The sequence below is a fragment of the Camelus ferus genome, chromosome 16 (genome assembly GCF_009834535.1).
Source record: "Camelus ferus isolate YT-003-E chromosome 16, BCGSAC_Cfer_1.0, whole genome shotgun sequence".
In the NCBI taxonomy this organism is placed as follows: Eukaryota; Metazoa; Chordata; class Mammalia; order Artiodactyla; family Camelidae; genus Camelus; species Camelus ferus.
The window spans coordinates 42,708,782-42,732,699 of NC_045711.1; the positions used below are offsets into that span (position 1 = coordinate 42,708,782).

The 23,918-nt window shown below is 38.4% G+C and overlaps 2 protein-coding genes and 1 long non-coding RNA gene across 14 annotated transcripts in view; 2 read left to right on the forward strand and 1 right to left on the reverse strand.

The window, feature by feature from the left end:
• Nucleotides 1–6,713, forward strand: part of ATAD5 (ATPase family AAA domain containing 5) — a 35,189-nt gene extending 28,476 nt beyond the window's left edge. For 2 of the 3 annotated variants that reach the window (XM_032457678.1, XM_032457680.1), the window contains 5 exons: nucleotides 1,003–1,183; nucleotides 3,243–3,424; nucleotides 4,053–4,918; nucleotides 5,348–5,506; nucleotides 5,619–6,713. In XM_032457678.1, coding sequence (XP_032313569.1) covers nucleotides 1,003–1,183; nucleotides 3,243–3,424; nucleotides 4,053–4,918; nucleotides 5,348–5,506; nucleotides 5,619–5,697 — 1,467 coding nt within the window. In that variant the 3' untranslated portion in view covers nucleotides 5,698–6,713. The remainder of the gene's footprint in view (nucleotides 1–1,002; nucleotides 1,184–3,242; nucleotides 3,425–4,052; nucleotides 4,919–5,347; nucleotides 5,507–5,618) is intronic. The other variant, XM_032457679.1, reaches the window with a different exon arrangement.
• Nucleotides 1,176–14,693, reverse strand: TEFM (transcription elongation factor, mitochondrial). Of its 10 annotated transcripts, none has more exons than XR_004311801.1 (6): nucleotides 14,542–14,644; nucleotides 13,316–13,779; nucleotides 10,960–11,109; nucleotides 8,352–8,797; nucleotides 4,165–4,266; nucleotides 1,176–1,756 (listed from the first exon to the last, which is right to left on the reverse strand). XR_004311801.1 is itself a non-coding variant. In XM_014559584.2 (5 exons), exons 1-4 carry the CDS (start codon nucleotides 14,591–14,593, stop codon nucleotides 8,360–8,362), a joined length of 1,104 nt encoding a protein of 367 aa, XP_014415070.1. In that variant the 5' UTR covers nucleotides 14,594–14,644; the 3' UTR covers nucleotides 1,176–1,756; nucleotides 8,352–8,359. The 10 variants fall into 10 exon arrangements, 4 of the variants coding, with proteins under 4 accessions (XP_014415070.1, XP_014415069.1, XP_014415071.1 ...); XR_004311800.1 differs by lacking the exon at nucleotides 4,165–4,266 and adding an exon at nucleotides 7,940–8,025 and having other exon boundaries at nucleotides 1,176–1,751; XR_004311797.1 differs by lacking the exon at nucleotides 4,165–4,266 and adding an exon at nucleotides 7,940–8,025.
• On the forward strand, nucleotides 14,640–22,418 carry LOC106729646. Its single transcript, XR_001366055.2, has 3 exons — nucleotides 14,640–14,712; nucleotides 18,400–18,468; nucleotides 19,785–22,418. It is a non-coding gene; the product is annotated as an uncharacterized LOC106729646 (long non-coding RNA).
• The last annotated feature ends 1,500 nt before the right edge of the window (nucleotides 22,419–23,918 follow it).

Consider the following 23,918-nt stretch of genomic DNA (forward strand, 5'->3'; position numbering starts at 1 on the left):
AGTTATTACTGATGGCAGGGTTTGTCTGATAGTAATTACTCCTTTTTACTGAAAGCAGAAGTCCCAGGTGTATGCAAGAATAATGTGTATATATTGTAAAGTCAGAGATATATCATAAGGGAAAATTTTTTTAACTTATTTATTTATTGGGGAGTTAGGTTTATTTATTTACTGATTTACTTATTTATTAAAATGGAGGTATAGTGGGGATTGAACCCAAGACCTCGTACATGCTAAACACACACTCTATCACTGAGTTATACCCTCCCCCATCCTGGGAGAATTTTTTTAATTGTCTTGTTTACTGTAATGTAAAAATGCTAGTGGTCTCGTAAAATCTGTGAAATGTAAGTACAGTTTTACTTCTTTTACCTTTTCAAGATAAAAAGCTTTTTATAAACAACAGTGGGAATAATACATATTCTGTTTGTTTTACAAAAAAATCACTATTAATTGAACACTAAATAAAGTGAAAAAATGTACTTGGTTCATTCCCTAACAAATCACGTGTTTTTAAATTTTTTTCTTCTGTTTCTTGTTTACATTTATTCTTTTATGCATGCACTGATATAATTTTCTAGCTCTGGTTTTTAAAAATTAAATAATAACTATTTTTCAGTACTTCTATAATATTCATATTTCTAATCTTAAGGGCTGTAAAAATATCCCATCAAGTTATACTATTACTTAATCCTAAGGGATTTTCTTAAGGTTTAGTAAAGTTGCCTCCAGGGTTCAGGTTGGACAATCTCCCATAAAGTTTCCCTTGCTGTCTTAGATTATGTACAATTAATAAAATAAGTATATGTAAAAGCTTTTAATTTGGTAGCATATTCCTTTATATTTTCTAGATCAAGTCATTCTCAATAAAAGCTTATGATATTGTGAATTTTAGCAAAATCTGGCTTACTTTTTGATATGTGTTATTGATGTACTTCTGTTAACTCTGCAATTGACCATGTTTCTTTTCTTTCTCCCTCTCTCCCTCTCCCTCTGTCTCAGCTAAATGTTGCCAGCTACCTACAGATGATCTGCTTGACTGAAAATTTTAGAACTGATGTAAAAGATTTTGTAACATTGTTAACTGCAAATACTTGTGATATCAGGAAAAGTATCCTTTACTTACAATTCTGGATTAGAAGTGGAGGTGGATTTTTAGAAGAACGGCCATTATCCTTTTGTCGTAAGTTGATTTCTTACAAAAGAAATTTCTGTAATGGGACCCTATATACAATATATGTTGTACCAAAATATTTGAAAGATTATACAAATCTTGAGCATCAGGATACCATGTTAATCTTAAAATAAACATACATACATCAATTTTGTTGATGAAAAGTTTTGTAAGCATTAAATGTGGATAAATACATTTAAATTGAACCTGGAACAAATGGTTATACATTTATAAACAGTTTCTTATAAACAAATAGAATTATATTATTTAGCAACTTCCTTTTCCACTTATTAAAACATGTTAGTGATTTTTCCATATGTCATTTATCCATGACTGTAAGTTCCCTTTTAGCTTCTTTAATAGTCTATAATTCTGTCGTTCCTAAGAACTTTATTTCAGAAATGCTTTATTTCTTATCAGTCTTCAGTCATTGTGACCTAATTGAATCACAGACATTTGCTGAGGACTTTCTTCATGCCAGGTCCTGTGTTTATATGAGTAAGACACGGTTCCTTCCCTGAAGAAGTTCATAGTTTGTGGTTTCCTTGCTCCATAGCCAGTTCTATAGTTACAGTTCCTGCTCTGGGAAATACACAAATATTTAAATTTTAAAAAGGTGAAGTTCTGTAATATTAATCCCTTAATGGTTTTCTGATTTGATTAAATAAAATAAAATTTTAACATTTTATTCTCTTTCCAAGTTTTCAAAGTATTTAATTCAGTTTAAGTTGGTAGTTTTAACTGTTTCTTAGAAGTAAACATGATAAATAAGACATGGAAAATATCCTGTTATAAACAAATTGTTAGTAACTATCACCATATTATTGGATATAAAATGCTATATCAAGGACTTTTAGAAGACAGAAACTAAGTATGGCATTATTTCTTTTTTTTTGAAGATCTTAAAATGCATTTAATTCCTTAAAAATCAGACACACACACTGGAAATTCAAACAGTACAAAAGTATATAAAGTAAAAAGTAAAAGCTCTTTCCCAGTTCTTAAAGGTAGCTAATGTTAGACCTTTATCTATGCATATACAAATATTGCTACCTACTTATTTAGCAAAATTAACCAATACTATATTTAGTAAGCAATTTGCTTTTTTTAAACTTGACAATTTATTCTCAGTACATACAGTTCTAGTCCTCTTTTTCATAGCTGCATGCTATTCCATAATAGAAAGTGAATGTAACATAATTAACTATTACCTATTAGGGGACATTTAAGCCTTCTTCAGTTTGTCATTAAAGTATGCAGTGAGTATCTTTATACATTATCCTTAAGCATATCTGTGAGTACTTGTCAAAGAGAATTCTAGAAGTATGATGCTGGGCCAAAGGCTATGTACATTTTTTATTTTGGTAAGTGTTGCCAGGTTGCCTTCCAAAGATAATTGCTCCCACGAAGAGATTTTGTTTGTTTTTTTGTTTTTGTTTTTTGACATTTTGCTAGCTTTGTTGCTCTCATTCCCCCACCCGCTGCAAGCTCCCACTGAGGCAGAGGGACTGCCCGCCCTGCCCTGCCCAACTGTCCCTGCCAGTCCCCTCCTGCACTTCGCCCTTGCTTTGTCATGGGGTCTGAGCCCTCACACGGTGGGCACAGCCTGTGAGCCGTGGAGAGCAGAGGCTGTCTGGCGGGCCCATGAAGAGTCTGAGGTTCCTTTACTTGTACCTCTGGCAAAAGCAGGTTATCAATTATTTTAATTTTGCCAGTTTAAAAGGTGAAAAATGAATAGTATCTTATTTTGATTTCCATGATTACTGGTGAAATTACGTATCTTTTTATAAGTTTGTTAGATACTTGTGTTTCTTCTGGGACTTGCCTGGTCATCCTTGCACTTTTTTCTATTGGATTGTGTTGTAAGCCTACCTCATGTCCCACCCTCATTTAACCTATGTGGAAATAATGTTTGTATTATACTTTATGAATTAGATACATATATAGAGAGTAACAAAATGGGAGTTAGATCCAAAAGATGCCAAAGGATCTTGGATTTTAAATAACTGTTTGCTACAATTTGTTTAAAAATATGGGTAGCTAAGATTTCCTTTTCCTAATTTTGTAGGAGGAAATAGCAGAAATGTACAGCTTGTTTGCTCTGAAGAGGACTCTGATTCCAAAAATAACCCTAAAAATACTAAAAGGAATCCAACAGACCTTCCCAAATGTGACACTGGCTGTGTTGAGACCATGTTTGGCCTTAAGAACATTTTTTCGCCATCTGAAGACTTATTTTCATTTTTGAAGGTATTTTCAATGTCTAGTTTGAAGTGTTAAATTTATGTTTCTTTTTCATTTTCTCAACACTAACTTCTGTCTTTTGAATCATAAGATTAACTTAAATTTACCAGTAATTTTTAGACTTAAGATTTCTGATTTCAGCACATTATACCACTTTGACAAATGGTGCATAGGCATTGCTCTATATGTGTATTAGCAGATTTAGAATAGAACTTAAGAAATATTTCAGATTAAAAAAAGACTATTTCTAACAAGTAGTTATTGTTGTAATTTTTTTATTTTATTATTTTTTATTTTTAATGGAGGTACTGGTGATTGAACCCAGGACCTCCTGCATGCTAAGCATGCACTCTACCACTGAGCTATACCCTCCCCACCAGAACAGTAGTTTTTAAACATATGAGCTTCTAATTATTGAATTAGGGTATAACCGAGTATTAGAGAATTTAATTCTTCAAATTAACAATCTAAATCTATTTTTTGATGTATTAAGGAAGTGTACATCAATAAAATTATGAGGGGTAAGGGCTTATTACTTTGAAGATAGATAGAAATGACGTTATATTTATACGGGTAGAAAAATGTTCAGACTGTATGCTGTTACAACATTTTTTTACTCAAAATTGTTTTTCAGCACAAAATCAGAACAAAGGAAGAATGGAATAAGCTCATCCAGCTTCTTAAAGAATTCCACGTGCAGAATGTAGATTTCTTATATAGTAATCTTGAGTTCATTCTGCCATTACCTGTTGATATCATTCCAGAAACTGAAAACTTTTGTGGTTCATCAGTAAGTGTGGACACCAGTGCAGCAACAAAAAATATGAAATGTCTTGCTAGGAAACATTCTGAAGGAGAGAAGCCATTGAAAAAGTCACAAAAAAAGAAACGTAAGAAAAAGATAGTAACTCTAGATGACAGTGACTTATTTGACACCAAATTGGACTTTTCTGATGAACTTATTAGCCTTTCCTCTGTATCGCCTTCAAATTCAGAAGAAAGCAAAGCCAGAGACAAAAAAAGCAATCCAGAGACAAAGAAACTGAACAGATGTCTACAGTCAAATACTGAATCTATTCCTCATCCTCCTAAAACACCAGCAGAAAAAATAAGTTCTGGCCTTGTTTCACAGTGTTTAAATTCTCTCACTGAGTTCATGGACAACATGTCCTTCTTAGATGCCCTTTTAACTGATGTAAGGGAACAGAAGGAATTTGGTAAAAATGATTTTGGTTGGACAGATGGAAAAGTTAAAAGTGGACTTTGTGATGAGTTTAGTCTCGAGAACAGTGATGGATGGACTTCTCAAAGCTCTGGAGAATTAAAGGCAGCTCTAGAAGCTCTCAGCTTTACTAAATGTTCTTCTACTATTTCAAAAGCATTGGAAACCTCTCTGAATTCTTGCAAGAAATTAGGAAGAGATCCAACAAAAGAGCTTACTTTTTATGTTTCACAGAAGCGCAACAATGTACACTTTAGTCAGTCAGCTGCTAATTTAGAGTAAGTCTTACTTCTTTTTGCTTTTTATTTTTTAATAATAAATGGTAAAGGGGAAATTATTAATTTCTTCTTACTAATTTTGAAATGCTGGGCATTATTGATCATGCTAATCCCTTAATATTAATGTAGTTTCTAATGAGACAGTTAAGGAGGCCAGCCTGATTGCTGGAAGAGAAAATAATGAGACACTGTGGGGGGCGGGACTAGATTTGGGAGACTCTTGAATAACAGGGTTTGGATTTGCTGTGCATATAGCAGGTAGCTATTAAGGTCTTTTCAGTAGGGTAGTGACTGATGTGTTGAAAATGATACAGAAAGTTACTCTGGAATAGTTAATCTAGTCTAGACCAGAAGCTGGTTGTTTATGGGATTGTTACATTTTTATTGGGCATTAAAATCAAAAGATAATGCATTACTTTTCATTTACAGCAGTGCTTGGAAGAGGACAGCAGTCATTAAAAGTGTATTTTCTAGCCGATCTCTTCTGAACCTGGGTAATAGACAAGCTAGTATCATTGAATACTTGCCAACTCTCCGAAACATTTGTAGTACTGAGAAGCTAAAAGAACAAGGAAAAAGTAAAAGAAGGTAAAGTTTCTATAAAAAGAACATTTTAGTTAGCTATTTCAAGATTGATAAATATTCTCATCTCATGGAACTATTAATATTAAATTGTATTTTTCCTTGTAATTTTTGACAGGTTTCTGCACTATCTTGAAGGAATTCACCTTAACATTTCAAAAGAGACTATGAACACTTTGGCAGCTGGCTTCCCTTAATATTCTACCTTAACAATGCCTTGTACAGATTGTTATGTGATCCTTAAGACACCTTTTTATATTGATTTTCATAGCAGAGTTTATTTCTCTTACTGTACATTTAAAACAGACTATTTGTATATTTTATTAGTGTGTAAATATTTTAAATGAAAAAAATTGAAATACAAATTGTATTTATGATTGTGGTAGTATTTTTTTCCTGAATTTTCTGTATTATCTGATTTAGCTTTGTTGGAGTATTTTTTTTTTTAACTTGTGTGAGCTGTTTCTAGTAGGTAGAGTTCACTAAGATATTTCTAAAGGTGTTTCAATGTTAAACTAATCCATAATTTTCCCCTTTCCTGTTATTCTTAATCCATCTCTCTCCAACCAAGTGTCAGCCCTCTGTCAAGTTGTGAATGTGAATCACCTAGGTGATAATCTTTAAAAATATAAGTTTACACAATCAGAAATACAAAATAGCATATATAATACGTAAGTAAACTTCCTAGGGAAGAAATTATGCATCATTTTCAAAAAGTAAGATCTTCTGATAAATTTGAGTTTACTCATCCAGTGTATTTTACCATGTGAATCACTGAATGCTGACAAGGTGAAATCAAGATTATGAATTGTAGTTTTCATAAATGTTTTTTAGCAACCATACAAATGTGATATCTTGTATATTTTGACAACTCCTTATTTGTCTTGTATATTTTTCTTGTATTTTTATACCATTGATGTTTTATTTCATAAAGATTAATGATGTTAATATAAATATTTTGGACAAACTGCTATTCATTAAAACTATAACAAAGAATGATTCTACTGTAGGATTTCTACATGATAGCCATTTCCAGTTAAGGTTATATTTTTGGAGAAAGTATATACTTTTAATTACAAGATTTTAAAAAACCACATTGTACTTAAAATTTTTACAATCAGATAATCAGGTATCTTTAAAAATAGGTTCCTAATTCAAGGGTTTAAATTATATATTAGCTTAATATTCAATTATATTATCTAGTAAATTACATTCTCACCTTAAAAGCTAAGGATCCTAATTTTGTAGTTGAATAATACAAATGTATACCTATTCACAAAATTTTTTACCACTTATTTGTTCAACCTTTCTTGTATTGATAGTGTATTGATTCAATTAAAGGCTAAAGCTAAAAGACTGCGATATTTAAATGGGAGTTCCAGGTGTAATCATCTGGGTAAACATGGATATTGTATAGGCTTGGATATAGGCCATATCTTACAGGTTTCGTCCCTGCAGAAAAGAGAGAATAAGATGGAAGTCATTTTTTTTTTTTTGGAAGGCATTTTTTTTTAAGTGTATGGTTTTATTTTTTTCTACTGAATACAAGCGTTCACTACCTGTAGATCAGTTACCTGTTAATTTGATCAAAAGTCAAGAAAATAATAAGGATATTTTCCTCCCTAATAGGGACACGTTTAATATCTTTTTTTAAGGTTTAGCTAATTTGGGGAAAAACATTTTTTCTCAGTTCTTAAAGGTGGTAAGTTCCTGTAAGATTTAAGATTTACTTTTGTGATAAAAGTAACTAATTTTGATGACTTTTCAGTACTTAGCATCTTATCCTGTGAATGTCTAACTTAGATACATTTTCACTACAGTTATTTCCAGAAATATGTGCGAGGTAGAATGCCACACATCTGACATGAACAACTGGGTGGCTGGTGAAACTGTTTACCGAAGTGTAAAACAGTGGCAAAAGAGGTGGTCTGGAGGAAAGAGGATGATTCCAGAAGTGAAGTTTGGGGTGTCTGCATTTCCAAGGCAGAGATGCATATGTATACAGTCACATATGCAGAGGTTTACACGTGCATGGCCACAAGTCTACAGTGCATATCAGACTCACTAAAAGAGCTGAGGTGCTGGAGGGGAGGGCTTCCATGTATTTTAAATATTTCTGATTATGTGGGTTTTTTCCCAACAAGTGTATTTCACTTTTAGATTAAAGGAAAGAAAAGACAATGCTTTGACATCAGAGCCTTGGGTTCATTATAGGTTAAACATAATGAGGGCTTGACCTAAGGCAACTGTAATGGAAAATGGAGAGATGTGGAGGAAAAATACTAAGTACTACTTTCCTCAAAAGATGGTCTGTTAAGTAAAATATTTCAAAGTTTAAAAATGAGCCTGTTAGACAAAGCCTGTTTGTTCTAGGTTTAATAGACTGAGCCAATGAAAACTGCCTTTTGGAGGCAGTGCATCAACCCACATTGTACTCACACAGTAAGAGGATTCCGCAAGTTGTGTTATCTATTATATTTAGCTTTACTCCCACGATGAGCACCATCCAGAAAACTCGTTATTCCCTATTTTAACAATATAATAATGCAAATCCTTTAGTACAGATGGTATTTGCTTTTAAAAGAAGATAACTTTGTTTCTTGTTTTGGCTGTTTAGAGGGCATCTTATTTTTTTAACACTTAAACCTAAAAGATACAAAATCTCTTATTTACTGATTTAGCTTTGGTTTATTATTGTGTAAATCATTCAGTAGCCAAAAGTCTGACATTAAACATCTAAAAACACTCAAACGTGTTAACTCCATTAACATGGATGTTCCAAACAGTTGGTTTCACAACTTTAGAAATACCATATAAATTAATACAACATTAGAGCATGTAACATACTAACCTCAGATTTCAAGATTCAGTGTTAAAAACTGCTAATTCATAGAAGGCAACAGCTTGTAATAATGAGTCGTATAACTCTTCTGCTCTGTACTGTTCAGTAGATGAGAACAGCTGTCTGTAGCGGACTATCTTATCTGGCGGGAAGAACACCCGCGGCTCTTCTTTCAGGACAGACTCTGAGAGGAGCTGCTTCACTATTTCTTTTCCACTAGTCCGCGTGTCACCAATCATCAGTTCAAAGTGCTTCCCCACGGCATTTCGATTCATGCTCAGCACCTGATGTTGGCCATCCTGGGCAAACGTCTTATTTAATAAGGCATACAGCATGGCTTCCACGATATGAAAATGTAACAGTACAGGAAACAGAGATGAGTTCTGAACTGAAGGCCCTGTTTTTTCCAGAACATAGAAGTCAGCTTTGGGCATCTTTGAAATGACTGAAGAAATCTTGACAAAAACAAAAACAAGATAAAATAAGTGAGCAGAAATATTCATTAAGTTTTAATGTTTGGCCCCCACCTCTGCCCCACTTCTGTTTTTAAAATAGAACCATGTAACTTACATTATACTGCTTTTGACAATTTTGAAGTAACTGAAAGAGCACTTTATGGAGGTGTCAGGACAGCCAAGTTCTGGTCGTGGTTCTAACAGGAGCAAGCTGAGCTAAGACAAGTCAGTTAATCCTCCTAATTACTAGTTTCTTCATCTGTACCTAATTTCTAAGATCTATATTGGCCTTAAGATTAGACAACTTAAAACTGTTTCCTTAACCTTTTGAAAATTTCTAGGGTAGAGCATAGGGTGTGAATAACGAGGCTAGAATCAATCACCTTTGCAACTGACCACATCAGATGCCTGACTGAACCAGGTTTCATAGATTTCATCAGGGTGATAATTACTGTGCATCTCCCGAGGTTCTGAACCTCAAATGAGACAATCTGTGATAGTGTTCTGAAGAACGAGCTTCATAAATAAAGTAATGAAAACTTCCTTTTTTAATTTTTATTTTTTAATTGAAGTATAGTTGATTTTCAGTGTTCAGGTGTATAGCAAAGTGATTCAGTTATACATATATACATAAATGTTTTCAGATTCTTTTCCATTATAGGTTACTACAAGATATTGAATATAGTTCCCTGTGCTACACTGTAGGACCTTGTTGTTTTTCAGCTTTTTAAGGAAATTTCATAATGTTCTCCACAGTGACTGCACCAGATTACATTCATACCAACAATGTAGGAGGGTTTCCTTTTCTCCACTCTCTCTAGCATTTACTATTTGTAGACTTTCTGTATATCTTCTGTGGAGAAATATCTATTTAGGTCTTCTGCCCATTATTTTTACTGGGTGGTTTGTTTTTTGATATTGAGCTGTATGAGCTCTTTGTATATTTTGGAAATCAATCTCTTGTCGGTTGCATCATTTGAAAATATTTTCTCCCAGTCCATAGGTTGTCTTTTCATTTTGTTTCCTTTGCTGTACAAAAGCTTTAAGTTTAATTAGGTCCCATTTGTCTACTTTTGCTTTTGTTTCCATTACTCTAGGAGACAGATCCCAAAAAATATTGCTCTGATTTATGTCAGAGTGTCCTGCCTATGTTTTCCTCTAAGAGTTTTATAGTATCTGGTCTTAACATTTAGGTCTTTAATCCACTTTGAGTTTATTTTTGTATATGGTTTTAGAGAATACTCTAATTTCATTTTTTTACATGTAGCTGTCCAGTTTTCCCAGCACCACTTATTGAAGAGACTCCTCTCTTGTATATTCTTGCCTCCTTTGTCATAGATTATTGACCATAAGTGTGTGTGTGTGTTAGTTTCTGGGCTCTGTATCCTGTTCCATTGATCTATGTGTCTGTTTTTGTACCAGTACTGTGGTGTTTTGATTACTGTAGCTTTGCAGTATAGTCTGAAGTCAGGGAGCGTGATTCTTCCAGCTCTGTTCTTCTTTCTCAAGATTGTTTTGGCTATTTGGGGTCTTTTGTGTTTCCATACAAATTTTAACATTTTTTTGTTTCAGTTCTGTGGGAAAATGCCATTTGTCATTTGATAGAGATTGCCTGGGGTGGTATGGTCATTTTAACAACACTGATTCTTCCAATCCAAGAACACAGTACATCTTTCCATCTATCTGTGTCATCTTCAGTTTATTTCATCAGCATCTTATAGTGTTTGGAGTACAGGTCTTTGACCTCCTTAGGTAGATTTATTCCTAGGTACTTTATTCTTTTTGATGTGATGGTAAATGGGATGGTTTCCTTAATTTCTCTAATATTCTGTTGTTAGTGTATAGAAATGCAACAGATTTCTGTATGTTAATTTTGTATCCTGCAACTTTACTGAATTTATTGATGAAGTTTCTTAACATTCAGAGTAATACACCACTGAGTCTCTCAGTATCTGCCTTTGATTCATAAGGCATTTCTTGAAATAGATGAAGATTCAATTTTTTTAAAAAATCATAGAAGTGATGGAAAACATAATTGGAATGGGTGAGTCATGATTACCAGAAGAAAATCGACCCTTACCATTTTTTTACATTCCTTTTAGGACTAGAAGATTACACAAGGAGTTCTAGCAGGTAGGAATTTGGAGGTGCAACTGCCTTACCTCTTCTAAATAGACAGATGATGGGTATGTTCCTTTCATCAACTGGCAACATTCATTTTGCTGCCAGTCCAGCACTGCCAATTTCCGATCAAGGTGAGCCCAGGCAATTCTCCGAGTACCAGAAACAATGGATACGATACTATTAACTGCCTAAAACAAAAAAGGCTGGTTTTATTACAAGCGTAAACATTTTAACAGACACAAAATTTAAGCTACAAACTCAGAAATCCCAATTAGTGTATGTAACAGAAATACATTTACAGTGTATGAACTGAGAATTGTTAAATACAGGAGTAATTATTATTAAAAGGTAAACAGTAGCAGTCAGTTTAAAGGCAAAGAATTTTTACTTGCTCTCAACAGGTAGCTCAAACTAGGCATTCAAATATTCAAATGTTGCTGGGGAAGGTGCGAGACACTGGGAAACAAGGGACATAACCATACTTTATAAGAAATGCCACCATACAACAGTTACACTGTAGAGAGGAGAAATGGTCAGGAAGACTTGCTGGAGGACTAAGACAATCAGTAAAATGGTACAAGGGGAGGTATTTCACCCAGATGTCTGCAGATACAGGCTGACACCTTCCAGGCAGTGGAATAAAGAACGTGCAAGTGGGAAAAGGGCAGAAGGGTGTGCAGTTTTCTGCAAAACATATCTTGCTTTATCATGAGAGCTGCTGGAAGCCACCAAAGCATGTAACGTTCTGGCATACCTGAGATTTACATTTCAGAAAGATCACAGACAGCTCTGTGGCAGAGGGGCCCGAGGAAGCTAGGCTTAGGGTAGAGATTTGTGTTAGATATCTGTCATATGACAAAGTATGAAGAATCTAAGTCACTGACAGTGAGAAAGGCAAGAAACAGGGATAAAGGAGGAGCCCAGGAAAATTCCCGTTTTACTTCAGTGACTGGCGTCATTAATCAAGATAATGACAGCAAGCAGATCATCTTGGGAAGTCGAGGGAGACAAATTATTTTTTAAGGTACTGACTTCAGGTTGCCTACACAGCTTCTAAGGGGAGATAGGTAATAGATAATTGGATATGTGGCTTTAGCTCTGTGTCAAGTCTGGGCTGATATGGTACATAACATCACTCCCACATGACTCAGTTTATATGGGCAAATAATATGCTCTATAGGTAGGGAAGCAGATAAACAGGAACATTTATAATTCTATACCCATCTTCATTCACTGCTAAGGTATGGATAAATATCCATTAAAGGCAGAATAGTTAGGATGCCCACACATCTACAAAATACAGGCAGGCCTTCTTTCGGTTCTTTTCTTTAGCTCAATGATTCTCAAGTTTTAGTGTGCATAAGAATTACTGAACCAGTTTGCACACAGTAGTTAATGGGCAACAGATTTTTTTCAAGGGCTCTACTGTGTAGTTTTTCCACACAAACTGACTTTAGAACCTAGCCTTCTAAATAAAATACAACTCCACTATAATCAGAGTATAAATAGTTTTTGCCGTAAAATTTGGTTGATATGTTCCAGACCAACAGCAGCAGGAGTCCTTGGGTGAACTTAATGAAATCTGCAAGTCCTCTGAAAATATATGCAATGTTCTATGTATATGTGCTGTTATTATTTTTTTCCTGAAAAGAGGGTCCATAGCTTTCATCAGATTTTCAGAGAGTATCCATTATACCCCCAAAACTGAGAACTACTGGCCCAGAAAGAATTGATTATTATTACAGGATAAGAGAATGTTTTATCAAATGTTACACAGTACCTAAGTTTCATTCCTCCAAGTTTAAATGTTTGCTGCGCCAAGTAATTCTAATATTTACTTCTTAAGACAACACTGAAAAAAGATTTGCTTTTAGAATGCTTTTTAAAAGGGAGATGGAGGAGACAGAAAATAACTTTAAATTCTGCTGGAAAGACTAGTATAATGTTCTAAAGTCACTCCTTGGCTATAACCCATCTTTGCATCTTCATTTCTCATTACTCCCAACAAACCCCCAGACACAGTCAGGTATCTCAACATTCCTCTTAAATAAATCTTGCACAGACCTACTTCTCTACATCAACTGTTCTTTCTTCTTAGAATGCCTTCCTCTTCTTGCTAGCCTAGTTCTCTCTCCACGATCCAGGCTGAGTTCTTCCAATAAACTTGCCCCAACAGGCAAAACGCAGAGTTCTCGCCTCTAAATTGCTAACTTACTACCTGTACATCTCATTCTTTGAGATTAACCATATAATGGGTTATCTATTTATATGTGTATCTCTGAGCCCACCAACTAAGCTATAAGCTGCCTGAAGAACCCTGTCTTGGTGGCCAGAATAGTGCTTTGCAAAGCAAGTTCTCAAACAGTGTAAGAGGCATTAAGAAAAGGGGTATACCTTAAGTCTCTCTCTTCCTACTTCCGGTTTGATGAGCTTTCTCAAGAGCTGGTTTTCCGGTAACTTTTTTTTTTTCCCTCCAGTCTCTGGTGAAAGAATGGACTTACAAACTTTAAGGGTAGTTTTATACCGGAACAAGGGCACGTTCATTAAACTCTCCAAATTCTGAAATGGCCCAAACTTTTCTCTGTGCTCTACAATATTGATGGACTTTCTTCCCCGAAGCAATCTGAAAGCTTCAAGTTCTTTATTAGATGCTGTATTCAACACATGCAAGATGGAAGCCTGCTGTTCTGAAGAGAAGAGCTTGTCAAGTGCCTTTCCAGACTCCTTTGTATTTTCCTCAGAAAAATCAACATGGGGAATAATTTTCTTTGGTGCAGTGGTTTTTTTCCGACAGCAGGAATTACGTAAGGTCTGGAATAAGGATGACTCCAATAGAAATGGAAAACATCTCCACCTCCCTAAAAGGAAAATTTAGCAAAATGTAAGTTGAGACGTCGTACTTCCTTTTAGTTTTAGTAGCGGCCTAAACAGAACCTTTGCAAAGTGACATTGACTTTCCCATAATTTAAGAACTAGTGGACCCTATTCACAGGAGATATCTTCTGATTTTTGTGTATAAGTCCTACATTTTACTACCCAGAAATCTTATTTTATGTCCATCAAGAAGCATGTATTTAAAACAATGATTTCAACTGCGTTACGTTTTTAAAAATTTTAACCTTAGGGAAATCTTTTTGTAATTAATAGTTCTCTTTAACAATATTTATCTTCACTAGTTTCTTTCTCACCCAGTGGAACCAATGAAAACTAAATTTTATACGTTTATAAGAAACGTTTTATCTGAGTGAGTGGCAGATTTAACGAAGGTTTTTATCTTCTTCCGTACACTTTACAAGATTCTTCCATGACTATATTTCTACAAGCAAAAGAAAAACCATGTAAGGAGCAACTCTGTAAAACCAATGAAAGTCACTCCGACATCGCGGCCACAGGGAAACAACGCAGCCAGAAGCAAGCAGCCGTTAGAATGTGAACCCGCCGCCCTCGGCCCAGTCCCAGGAGCCGCCCGCGGACCCCTAACCCAGGGAAGGAAGCACAATCGCTGCGAGGCTCGACGACCAGAACCAACTCAGAGCGGACTCCAAGAGGGAGATGTGGACATAGGACCTGAGGGAGGAAATACTCCAGAGCCAGGGACTAAGGGAAGACGGGAAATTCACCTGGTGTCGCAGACACCTTACCTCCCGCTGAGAGGAGACCAAGGACGTTCATCTTCGACGAGGCTCCCACGGATCAGTCTTCCGCCACTGACTTCCGGTTCCTGTGTGCTTCACCCAAAAGGGCCCGGCCTTTCAGCGGAAAGGTTCGGGTGGAAGCGGCGTTCCGGCCAGGTACTAGATGCTTCGCTCTGGGCGGTGGGTGGGACGCCTGGCCCGGTGCTCCTACGCCCCCAGGCGGTGGGGCGCCGCAGGCTTATTTCGCTGCGTTTGGGAAACAGTCTCGTCCCAACTTGCCCCTAACGGCAGCTGAGTCTAATCTCTGGGAAGAAAACACCTGGGCCGGTTTTAGGCTGTAGTTGACAAGATCCCTTCTTTGAGGAGCCTCTCTGGTTTATTATCTCGGCATATAGGTTGATGAGTTCCCATTGGGGCCCTGCCTGGGGCACAAGGAGGAGAGCCTGGTTGGGAAGCGCAGTCAGGGACACACATAATATCGGGTGTAATGGAGTAACTGGGCGAGATGCGAGGTGTTTCAGGAGCTCAAGACAGAAAGAGTGTGAAGGGAAGGGCGAGGTAGGAGGAGGTGGCTTTGGCACTGGGCCTGGAAAGTCGAAAGTCCGAGCAGTATCCCATGTGGAAGGGATGGAGGGAGATGAGGCTGGCGCCAAGTTTGATTGGGCCTTGAATGTGGAATGGAGCAGTTGAAGAGCTCCACTAGGTAGCCAGAAGCCACTGGGAATTTTGTGGACTCAGATTTGAGGTGTGTTTCTAGAAAATTAGCCATATGTCGAAGTGTGAGGCTGGGTTGGAGGTGAAGAGCGTAGGAACAAGGAGAGGAGTCGGAACAGTAGTGTGTCTTCTCAAGGGACAGGCAACTAGAAGGAAATTGAACCGGGAGGTTGCATGATCATGTCACCCAAGATGGCTGTTCTCTTGCTCTCTGTCCATCCCCTGCTAGACCAGTCTCTGCTTCAACCCTGCACCCTACTCACAAGGCTGACCTTCCCTCTTAATCATAGAGCCTAATGAGTAAATGCCTACATACCTGCCCCCAGCCCCAGCTAGTGTTTGTTCTAATCTATGGATGAGAACATCTCCACTATGATAGTTTATCAAAGGGGTGGTGAGAGGTGGGTTCCTCTACTGGTTTCCCTGGTAACTGATGAGCCAACCTGATTCAATTCACTGTATAACTGGTAACCTCCCTCCCCTCTTCCCCCCACCAAGGAAGACTTCTGCCACCATGGTGAGGTGTTGCTCCAGAACCCTTCTGCTTCAGGCATGTAAGGTCCCCTATCCATTAAACCATTCATGTCTCTGTTGCTGACTCCGGGCTCTTTCTTTGAACTTGAGGCAGGACAAGTACAGGGCTTGCAGGCCTAGGGGGAGTGCAGCCCAGCAGAGGTTTAAGGAGAATGGAAAGAAGAGGATTCTTTATGGGAAAGAATCTTTAGCTAACTGTGTGAAAAACAGGGAAGTCAGGAGAGAGGTAGCTTTTGGAGGGAAAGGGGGTGGGGTTTGTGTTTTTATGAGGCAGCAGTGTCTGTGTAGGTGTTGTCCAGGTGGAAACATAGCCAATCATAAGTATTTATAAGAACTACTCGTGGGAATTCTAGGATTTTTTTTTCCTGGTTTATTGATTTTATTGCTATATAGAATTTCTTTGCACTACTGAAACAAAATTTGTTTACTCTTATTATGTATGTTGTTTTCAGTTTTACTCTATTGCAAACAAGGCTACAATGATTATTCTTGGAATGTCCTTGTGCTCATATGTGTGAATTTCACTAGAGTTTATATACAGGGAAAGGAATTACTAGTCATAGGGCACACACTTTAAGATTCTTGCCAATTTCTGGGGAACTTGGGAATCTAACAAGAAATAAAGTCAACTTTTTGTGCAAAATCCTCCAAATCAGTGGGAAACAATTTCCCTTAATGAGGTTTTAGGAGTTGAACTGCATCCATCAAAAAAGATTGTTGAAGTCCTTCCCTCAATACCTCAGAATGTGACCTTATTTGGAGGGGAGGGTATAGCTCAGCGGCAGAGCGCGTGCTTAGCATACAAAAGGTCCTGGGTTCAATCCCTCCAGGAAAAAAAAAAGAACGTAACCTTGTTTGGAAATAAGGTCATTGCAAACATAATTAGTTGAAACTAAAATGAGGTCATGCTGTACTGGGTTGGGGGCTGCTAATCCAATATGACTGGTGTCCTTATAAGAAGAGGACTATCTGAATGTGTGTGAACTTGGAGGCAGAGATTGGAATGATGCACCTACAAGCCAAGGCCTGAGGTCACTCCAGGTCTCACACACACCACAAGCTAGGAGACAGTCATGGAACAGATTCACCTGCAGAAGAAACCAACCCAGCTTGCACCTTGATTTCAGGCTTCCAGCCTCCAGAACTGAGAGAGAATAAATTTCTGTTGTCTTACGCCACTCAATTTGTGGTAACTTGTTACAGCAGCCCTAGACAAGCAACACAGGAGGCTGTAAGAAACCCTGGTGATGGATGCTCTCGGAGGTGATGTGGTTCACTGGCAAGAGGCAACAGTGACTTGCTAATTGCCCGAGCTTAGACAGTTTCTCATCCTCCCTGAACCTCAGCTTCCTCATTTGTGAAATGGAGATAGTGGTACCTGCGTCACACCACTAAGAAATCCTGCTAAGAGGATTTCTCCTTAGAAACGGGATGCAGAGAGCCTGGCATTTAATAAGGGTTCAATAAATGTTACTTCCTCTATTGAGGCATTACCTCTTCTTCAGAGCTAATTATTAATGACCTCTAGGGGAAACGGGGAAACTCCCTCATTCCTCAGCACATTCATTCATAATTACTTTGACCGGATTCTAGAAGTGGTGAGGAAAGAAGCAACCACTAGGTGTGATTTACTGTAAGTCAGAAATCAGTGGGTTCAAAATGAAAGTCGTCCTCTTCCCCAGAAACCAGCTTGTCACTTCCCTGTTTTTGTTGTCCAGAGGCAGATGTCCCTGGCTCCCCCCCACTGCTCGCATTATGTCTAGCCTGTTATCTAGTTCCTGTGTTTTCCAGACTTTTTGACCATGACCCAGGACACACTGATGTACTGTGAAACAAAAGTTTCATTAAAAAACACTTGTGTTTTGAGGGGAGGATACAGCTCAGTGGTAGAGCACCTGCTTAGCATGCACGAGGTCCGAGGTTCAATCCCCAGTAAATCAAAACCAAACAAATAATCATTTAAAAAATACTTGTGTTTTTATATAGGATGCACCTTGACATTTTCTATTCTCTTTGTTTTTTAACAACACTGATTGGTTTTTAAACCCATGGGACATCAGGTGGCGATGTCTAGTAGATGGATAGATATCTAAGGGAGAAGACTGTGCTGGGGTATAGATTCAGAGGTCATCACCGTAAATAGATGCCACTTTATCCCGTGAGAAACCATGGGTGGGGCCAGGGAGATGGGTAGTGTGAGAAAAGCACGGGAAGCCAAGGAGAGAACCTGGGAGGACCAGCACTGGGGGTGGGTAGAGGATTCAGATGCCCCAAAAGATGGAGAAGCAATGTTCAGAGAGGTTTAAAAGGAAACAGGACAAAGTCAAGTTAGAGAGACAGGACATATAGGATGTTGAGGAGGAAAAAGATTTTTTAAAAAAATATCTGGGTTAATTGTGTTGTCGAAGATTTAATTAACTATCAAATTGAGAAGAAAAAAAATGGAATTTTATTGGAGCCAAACTGAGGGTTTTTCTCAGATTCTCAGAAAGCTCTGAGAACTGTTCCACCTGTTAGAAGTCGAAGGCATAGTCGTATACATTTTTGAGACAAAGGATCGTACATTAAAATGACATACTGATATTTTACATACAGTTCGCCAAGGACAGAGTCCAGGAAAGCGCAAAGCGAGCAGCAAGTCACTGTGACCCCCTACAGAGCTGGGTAAGAACACTATTCTTTTAAGAAGTTACATTGCTAGTGTCAGAGGAAAGAAAACAAATTTGATTTTTACAGCTGAGCAGGCACGCCCATCTCTAAGGAGCTCTGGTTAATGTGTAATGCAGGTTCACCGTGCATGTGAGTGAGGGAGGCGGCCCAAACAAACACAGAGAAAGAATTTTATGTGAAATTTTTTCTTGCCCTTTCTTAAAATATAACTTTAATTTCATCAGTTGGAACCACTAAATTGATATTCATTTCATGATTCACTCTCGTGTGGCATCTTGCCGTTTAAAACACATGAAATTCTATCAGCCTTACTTGCAAAATGTCTTTTTTACCTCTTCTTTGCCACTTTAATCTGAGCCTCATTGTCTCCCACGTGGGCTCTTGCAATACCTCCCCCCATCCCCCACCCTCCCACCCCCAATTTTGTTAGCTTGTCAGCCTAGCCCCCTCCCTGTCCTTCACACACACCCTCCCTGTCCTGGCCCCAGTGCTGACTGAACGTCCAACTCCTGCCCAGTGGAGGGGCCTCACCCTTCTCTTCCAGCTCTTTCTCTCCTCTCGCCACCAGGTACCCACAGTGGCACTGGACACCCACAGTGCTGGCGAGCCTGGCTGTAGGCAGGTGGCCATGTCTTCAGTCATGGTCATCCCGTTTCCCTTGGCTAACCATTAAGATAAGAACGGGTGTGGTTCTGTTTGGGGCCTCGGAGGGAAAGATTTTACACCCTGAGGAAGAGTGGGAGCAATGTGTTGGGGGGGGGGAGCAGGAAGCAGCCCCTCTGCTTCCTTCTTATGGCTCTGATCCTGGGACGATGAGCTCAAAGGAGCAGCCACGTCTCCGTGGACAGGCAATGCTGACAAGGGCAAGAAGGACAGGACTTGAGGACATTGTTTAACTGCCGGACCAACCCTGAAACCACCTACCTGCAGACTTTTGGTTCGGTGGGGAGTAACTGACCTTGTTGTGTAAGCCACGTTTAGATCAGTGTTCTGTTACATGGAGCTGATCACTTCCGGACTGATACCCACTCAGAGTGCTGTCTCACCTCTGTGCCTTTGTGCCTGCCGGTCCCTTTCCCCAGGATGCCTTCTCCCTAAAAGGGTCTGAATTCTGCTCACCTTTTAAGGGCCAACAAGGGTGCCCTGAGAAGACCCCTGTCTCCTGAGCCAGAAGCATCCTCTCCCTTTTCTTAAGCACTTGACTCAAATTTCACTCATAGTACATACGGTCTTGAACTATAAGATTTTTTTGTTTGATTTTGTTTTTGACCATGTGTCTTTGTCTCCTTATTTGACTCTGTTTTCCCAAGGTGATCTGGACGCTACCAAGTAGAATATATCAAAAATCTATCCCTGGTTTCCCAACATCCCTCCTAGAGGCAAAGGAGTTCAATGGCTACATTCAAACTCTGGAACCAGTCAGTCTTGTGTTTTAACACTGTGTCCAGTCTTGGCAAACTAACAACATCAACTGGGGCAAGTGAAGTCACCTCTCCAAGCCTCTTCAGACGCCTCCAGAGTGCATGAGGGACTCAGGCCATAATTATATCCCTTATAATGTCTAGCACATTGCCTGGCACGTATAGGGATTCCGTGTTTGTTAAAAAAAAATTAATGAATGATTACATATATAACATCCCAAAGGTTAATTTTGTTTAGGAAGAGCATTAAAAATTCGTGCTGCACAGCTTCATGGCCTTGAGATGGGCACATTGCTAAAACAGGAGATGAAAAGCATTAACCATAAAGGAAAAAAATAGACAAATTAGACCTCTTTTAAGAACGTCTCTTTGTTAAAAGACACCAGTGAAAAGGCAAGCCCAAGCCCGAGAGAGAAAGAAGATATTTGCTATACATGTAACAAAGAACTTGTATCTAGACTGGACTTAAAGTACCTACAAATTAATAAGAAAAAGGCAAGCAAACTGACTGAAAAAATGGACCTAAGACTTGGATAGATATTTTACTTCAAGAAGCTATTCTAATGACCAATGGACCAGATGAAAACGTGCTCACCTTTATGAGTCACCAGGGAAACGCAAATTAAAACCCACACTGTGATACCATTACACACCTGTGGGAATAGTGAAGGACAAAAAGATGATACTGAGTGATCTGTGGATCGGCAGGGACGTGGGACTCTCATGTGTGCTGATGGAAGCATGGACTGGTAGGATGGTAGAATCTCCTGGGGAGACCATTTGGCAGTGTCTCCAGAAGCTGAACCTACACCTACAAGATGACCACAGCAGTCCCACCTGTTGGTATCTATTCAACAGAATGCAAACATACGTGCGCTGAAAGACATGTAATAGGTTGAACTGTATGTATAAAATTGCTGACATCTGACAGCTGTTGATTTACAAAAACTGCAATTTCACACGGTTAAACCTAATACTAGAATGTTCATAGCAGCATTATTCATACTAGCCAAAATCGGAAATATCTCAAATGTCAAAAGTCTATGCATCTGTTGAACGAACTTCAGCTACACCCAGCAATGGATGTATTGGAATGGATGAATCAAATACGTGGATGAATCTCACAAACATAATGTTGAGCGAAAGAAGCCACATACTGATGTAAAGTACAAAAGCAGATAAAATGATTCAAGGTGATAAAAATTCATCAAACTGTGGGCTTATTATTTGGGCACTTTTCTGTATGTTTGATACACTTCAATGAAAATTTCCTTAAAAGTTTAATTCTCCAAGTCATTTGAATTAGATAGGCATTGCATTAGATTTGAATGTTTACTTAGTGATATGATCTACTTTATTTAGTCCTCAAAGATGCTCACCTCCTCAAACGTAGCCAGGACTCCCACGAAAGGGCTGCCAGTTCTTGGATAGATTATTCAGGCTGGGAGCACACGACATATCTGATTGCTCCCCCTTCCCCAGTGTTACTTTGTGGAGGAAATATAATTGGTCCTTAGTCTGGGATAAGTTTTGGACTTTTTCCCCCCCTACTTTTATCTTACCTTTTAGTTGTTTTTTTTTTCAGTATTGCATACAATTAAATTAGGCAAATGATCAAAATAAAAACAGCATACACAAATTGAGAACCGGAATCAGAATTGGGCTCATACTCCAACCCTGCAACATATTATAAATGTGTATCTCAGTTTACTTCTGCAAGAACAGTCTTCTCTTCTGCAAAATAAAGCTCACAGTACCAGTCTTACAAGGTACTTGTAAAAAGGAAATTATGTAAATGATTGGTGAGATAGAAAATGTTATACAGGGAGAGATGGTATTAATTGGACAATTGATTACATAGATTGAGATGAAATGTAATTAAGAAATGAACTCAAGAGGAAAAATACCCAGACACTTTATAAAAGAATCCTTTATGTGATTGATTTAGGTATAACTAATGGAAATAGAAGTTTTAGACTTTTGAACCTAATTTTAAAACTCTAGTTCAATAGAGTGGCACCCCAATGTTCAAATCAAATTTCCAACAGATGTCACCCTAATCCCTTCAATTGTCATTGTGACTAACCCTCTGGCTTGTTACTCAGTGCTCCAGGTAATGATATAAAAAGTAAGCACTCGACTGTCTTGTGTTTATTCAGGCTCTTCGGATTTCACAACTGAATTTTTCAACCCTCCGGATCTCTGTTGGGTGCTTGCATTTTATTTAGAATGCAAACTCCATCCCTCTCTCTCCCCTTACTCAATTTGTTTTCCTGTTATAGCATTTTCTGTCTCCCCGACTTGAAGGTGAGCTACATGAAAGCAGAATGGTTTGCTTTGTTTATAGCTATAACCTCCGTACCCATAACTCTGCCTGGCACATACGTCTGTGCCCCAAAAATGTTTAAAGAGTAAATGAGCACTCACGTTGACCATGTGGCAATGGGAGTCCCTCTGGGCTCTGGACTGGTTCTTGGTGAAGACAAAGTGATATTGAATATGCGATTAAAGAGATAAACTCCATCAGAGTCTTCTGCATGACTGCTTGACTTTCCACTGTGACACATGCCTGCCTCTTCTTTCTTTCCTTCCAAAAAGAAAACACTTTTGTGATCTCAGGTCCTCTCACTTTATTGTTTATTATAAAAATTTTTTAAACCACACTCTTTTCTTCATTTATTTCACAAATATTTATCGAATCTCTGTTCTGTGGCACGCAGGCTGGGGATACAACAGAAGACACACTAACCTGACCCTGTCTTCAGCTTAGATGAGTGAGGGAGACCATTGAGCAACTACAGGAGAGTTTGGTGCTTGAAAATACATTGTTACAGAGGGAAAAGGCTTTGGACATAGAGATGCTCTTTACAGTATTATGCATAACAGCAAAAAATTGGTCACAAGCTATGTGTCCAACAAGGAAATATATATATATCCTATGGACATAGCTATTAAAATGATGTTGAAGCATCTAGTAATAGAAGAGATATAATGTAAAGAAAGTTTAAAAAGGATATAAAATTTTATGGTCCCAATTATAAAAAGATGTATAAAAGACCAAAAGGAAATTCTTGAAAATGAAGATCAGTGGTAGGACTGACTACTAAAAAGCATTAGATTGAACTGCATGATATTACTAATTTTTTTTTTAATGAAGGTACTGGGGATTGAACCCAGGACTTCCCTGCATGCTAAGCATGTGCTCTACCACTGAGCTATACCACTCCCCCTAATTACACTACTATTTTTTTAAAGTCAACTTTATACATTCCAACCTAATATTTTGTTAAAAAGGGCCCAAGGCAAACTTGGGTTCAAATCCCAGCTCCGGTATGCAACATCTCAGTTGTGTAACCTTGGACAAATTCACTTAAATTCTCTCTCAGGGCCTCAGTTGCCTCATCTGTAAAATGGGCATAAAATAAAGTCTCTACCTCAGGGTTGTACTGAAGACTAAATGGAATGATGCCTATAAGGGGCCTGACATACAGCAATCCCTGAATACATGGTGGCCATAATTGGGGGTGGTGCTTTCTTTCTTTCTTCCTTCCTTATTGTATTTTCCAAATTTCCTATATTACAGGGTTTTTTTTTTTTTTTAATTCTATAACTGATAAACATTATTACTAGTTTCCAAGGGGCTCTGGTCTGTTCCGGGAGGACTCTGAGCCCAGTTCAGAGCTGGGAAGGCGGCCGAAGGCTCTCTTCCAGCCCTGCTGCGACTGGGCTCAGCTCAACAGCGGCAGGGATCCCGGGATCCCGGGAGCAGGGCGGATGTTTGTGCTCTGAGGACCCCGGGAGGTTTGTTTACCGAGAACACTCCGTCCCAGGGCCCGACTGCCCCCTCACCCCAGCAGCTGCTGTATGGACTTAGCGCACAAGGGGGGCCGGCTCCGCCCACTCTGCCCCTCAGTTCCCGCCCGCCCGGCCGGATCCCAGTGCTCTGTGTCCCACGGTCAAGACAGCCTTGGCCCAGAGTTCTTGCTTTAGGCGCAGCTTCTGGTTTCCTGAACACAGCTGAGC

What these genes read in the sequence shown, in the direction of transcription:
- TEFM (XM_014559584.2), bottom strand. Translation starts at nt 14,593, where the DNA reads ATGAACGTCCTTGGTCTCCTCTCAGCGGGAGGTAAGGTGTCTGCGACA. An exon ending in TAAGGTGTCTGCGACACCAG is followed by an intron (nt 13,780 to 14,541) that starts GTGAATTTCCCG and finishes TTTTCCTTTTAG; the next exon opens with GGAGGTGGAGATGTTTTCCA. An exon ending in TAGGAAGAGAGAGACTTAAG is followed by an intron (nt 11,110 to 13,315) that starts GTATACCCCTTT and finishes TTTTTGTTTTAG; the next exon opens with GCAGTTAATAGTATCGTATC.